The following is a 3,905-nucleotide window of genomic DNA, read 5'->3' on the forward strand; positions in this document are numbered from 1 at the left end:
TTGCGTTCACGACAGCCGCCTTGTTTCGTTAATACCAATTTGCCTACCAAATTACTGGGTTGACATATGGCAATCCAGTCGGAAAACGAGTTAAATTTAGTCGTTTTCTTTTTTTTTCCGTGTCGGGAAAAGTCTTTCCTGTCACTCCCCTGCTAAGTGGTGTCTTTGTGCATAGTCTTCTGCGCGTATTTTGGTAGGTTTCAAGGGGTAGTAGAAATGCTTAGATTTCTCTGGTGGACACATGCAGTAGAATATTTAATCAGTCCTATTCCATAGGTTTAAGCTACACGGGATTTTGAATTTTTCTCAGATTTTTAAAGCAATCGATTTTGAGAAATTTCTAGTGTTTGATAAATTGGGTTTTGCAGTCACTTCGTGGTCTTCTTCTTCCTCTTAGTGATGTTAAACAAGACGCCTGTCATGATGTGTATAGACAAGATCATATTAGGGCGCATGATAAGTAAAGACGACATCCACGAGAACGAAAACGGAAGAAAAGAGGTTTAATGAGCAAAAACAAAGGTTTTGCACGCCCAGCACGAGCGTTTCACATTTTGTACATTTCCTCGCCGTTTTCGTCATGACAACGACGTGAAATGACCAAATAGGACGCGACCACCTCCCACCAAAGTTCCACCTCCGTTCATACCAATTTTGTTGCGAGAAACTTTGCATACACTTCCTACGCTGAACACGACTTGGGATTAGAATAACGCGAAGTTGCACTTTTTCCTTGTTGTTCTCGTAGCCGTCCTCATCGTCCTGGCTTAAGCTTCCTCTTGCGACAAAAACGAAGAGTGAATGTCACAGAATGGACTCTTCATCTCTTCTTGGCGTTAGTTTATAGAAGGTGTCGCGCTGTTTAGGCCTTTGTAAAGGATGGGCAAGTAATGCAGCCATGTGGTCAAAGAGACGAGTTGTGCTTCGTGAAACCTCTAACATGTATCCCTCTTCCTCTTCGTCCATGTCACAAAAGAAATCGTAGATTTCCTGAAATGATGAAAACAGGACGATGCGTTAGGGGGACGAAAGTGACATGACTGAGCTAGTTTAGGCTACTTCGTTCTTTCCTTGGGGGAGGAGCGCGGGGTCCTTTCTCGAAACAGCAAAAGTAAAAGTAAAGTAAAGTAACCATATTTAACGTCGATAACTCGTAACAGTAATTCAACCGACAAACCTGAGGTCAACGGTGCGCTCACTGTACTCCCCCGTCTCTATCAGTGCTCCGTTTTACAGGTATTTGAAGCTACTTAGCTACACGGAAAGGAAAGGAGTCGAAACAAGGATGCGAGATCCGGGAATCGAACTCAGGACCTCTTGCACCAAAGCGGCGCACTAACCGACTGTGCCATCCTTGCGACTGGTAATCCAGCCTAACCGAAACTGGGCAAGGTGAATGTGCTCTAAAGAAAAGTGACAAGGTAAGTGAGCCAAAGGCAGACGTTTGAACATTAGAAAGAAGCCCCCGATGAGTAAGCAAATATTTTGGATAGGTCAGACTCTTTAAGAATACCTTTCCCATCATCGTTTTTTCTTACTAAACAATAAGGAAATCAGGTTTGAAGGTGCACTATATACTTAAACCTATAACACACAAGCATTTCTCAAAATCAAGGTTCTAAATCCCACAATCAGTACAAAGAAACCATGGTAATGCTAACAGATAGATACCGCACATATCACACACACAGTCTCATGGCGGTTTGCAGTTCTTTCTTCGGATCGGAGATTAGTGTGTAAAGGCGTCTCTGGCAGCTGCTATCAGTCCATATTTGATCTCATCCACTCACGCATAATTGTGAAAGGAGGACAGACCACATCACTGGGGTCTCCGCCCTACTTTTCACAAAGAGTATGTATGTTCGTAAAATGTCTCACAGTATTGATTAACAGAAAGACCTGGGAGAAAGGGTCTACATTTTATAGTCCTTATCCCAGAAAACTTGAAAGTCCAACCAGGCATCACTTCCTGCTCAGTTATTTTTAAGACCCTATGTGTTGGTCCGACCTGGGTTTGAACCTGTGATCTCTCGCACGAAAGCCACACGCCCAATCAACTGAGCCGATAGTCGTCATCGGTTGTTCACTGGCTAGAGTGGAACAGACCAATCCTCTAAAATGGCATCGCGCAGAGCAATATGTGTTCCTAGCAGGGCTGTACGGCTTTTTCCGCACCTGCTTGCTTGCGCTAGTGCGTACGGCCCTCATACGGGTATTTTCCCAATTTACAATGAAAGCGCGCGCTGGGCCGTACGGGCCATATGATAAATCCAGTTCTCCACTCACATAAATATCACTAAATTCATTTCACTCACGTGTGACTAGACAGATTAAAAATACAACACAAAACACTTGTCACTCACTTTGCAAAGATTCATCTCAGATGGTAGCTCATGAACGTACAAAACATCAAGAAAGAAATATGGGCATTGCAAGAGTGAAGACAAAGTCTTAAAAGAACAATCAAAATGAAGTGATAGTCAAAATTTTACACGTCTAAGAATGGCCGTTTTTACACTAGAGGCGTACAGTACATCTACATGTTCCAGCACTCGGCAAAGTCCCTTTTTGACTTGTGGCTGTTTCTGCTTAGGTGGCCACATACACCACAAGCCTTTTTAGAGACATCACCACTTCTGCTGGAGAGAACAAGACAGCCACAACACCGGGGACTTTATCCCCTACTCTTCTCGAGTAGTGCTTGGGTTTTTTAACGTCCCACAGAGAACTTATGAACATAGAAGACATTTGTGAGACGGGGCCTACGGTTTATAGTCCTTATCCGAGAAGACTTATCCGAGAAGACTTGAAAATTACAAAGGCAGCACTTATTGATCCGGCCGGGGTTCGAACCCGCGACCTCCCGCATGACAGCCCGATGCTCAACCAACTGAGCCAACCGGTGCGCGATGCAAATACGTCTGGGCAACTTTGGGCAATTTTATTTGTCATTTAATTCGTCTCGTATAAAGACCGGCGAGAGACGCATTATACGTCTGGACGAACTAAATCGTTTAGCGCGTCAAAGACGCAACAAATTAAATTTCCTAAAGTCGCCCAGACGTATTATAAGGAAGATATCTGTTTACAAACATTGCGTTTGTTATTCAAATGTGCCAACTACAAGACCAAAAGACCTTTGTTTCGACAGCCAACAAGGCTCTGGTTGGCACATTAATGACAATAGGTGACGTCAACGATATCTTCACTATACGTCTCTAGTATAAAAACGGCCAATAAAATTTACTGTCAGTGAGCCTTGGGTGGGAAATAATGGACAGGAATAACAGATAGTCAAGGCCTCACTTAACGAAGTAAAGACTGGGTGATTGAGTCAGAAAAATATATTTTAATTTATTCTCTGAAATCGTCCCATAAATTTTGTGTTCGTAGAACCTTTTTATTGAAAATTCACTTTTTTATTCACTATGAAAGACGGGAAAATTGATCATAGTTTGATTCATGACTCAGCAATGAAGGGGAATGGCTTTGATACTGTGTCACAAATTACTTTGCATCTGCCAGTTAGGTGTTCATAATATTATGCAAAAACACATTCAATCAGAGTAGAACTTCAATTAACACAATCACGCTAACATTGCATTCCATGTCCTTAAGCACACCTCGCATTGGCAACGTACTGCACTTTGCTTTTACCTGTGAAACTGGAGATTCACTCTACTTGTAAACATATTAACAACATAAACACAACATCATTACTTAAAAGTAGCAAAGTAGTGAGGGAATAAAACAAACCTTTTTAGCTTCTGGAGACACATTAGGTACACACTGTGAGCGTCCATATACTAAAACAAGACGAACAATGTATGGAGGGGGAAGCAAAATATCTTCCACTTCTGGTAATGTTACAGACTCCCTTCTGCAATACAAACCACTTCAGAGTA

General features: G+C 42.3%; 1 protein-coding gene across 1 annotated transcript in view; it reads right to left on the minus strand.

Moving 5' to 3' along the window:
* Positions 1 to 486: 486 nt before the first annotated feature.
* The window catches only part of LOC138023671 (BRISC and BRCA1-A complex member 1-like), a 10,796-nt gene continuing 7,377 nt past the window's right edge, over positions 487 to 3,905 (minus strand). The window contains exons 6-8 of the mRNA XM_068870714.1: positions 3,757 to 3,880; positions 2,364 to 2,450; positions 487 to 990 (exon numbers count right to left, since the gene is read on the minus strand). Of these exons, the coding sequence (XP_068726815.1) occupies positions 805 to 990; positions 2,364 to 2,450; positions 3,757 to 3,880 (397 nt within the window). The 3' untranslated portion in view covers positions 487 to 804. The remainder of the gene's footprint in view (positions 991 to 2,363; positions 2,451 to 3,756; positions 3,881 to 3,905) is intronic.

Source organism: Montipora capricornis, chromosome 11 (assembly GCF_036669925.1).
Source record: "Montipora capricornis isolate CH-2021 chromosome 11, ASM3666992v2, whole genome shotgun sequence".
In the NCBI taxonomy this organism is placed as follows: Eukaryota; Metazoa; Cnidaria; class Anthozoa; order Scleractinia; family Acroporidae; genus Montipora; species Montipora capricornis.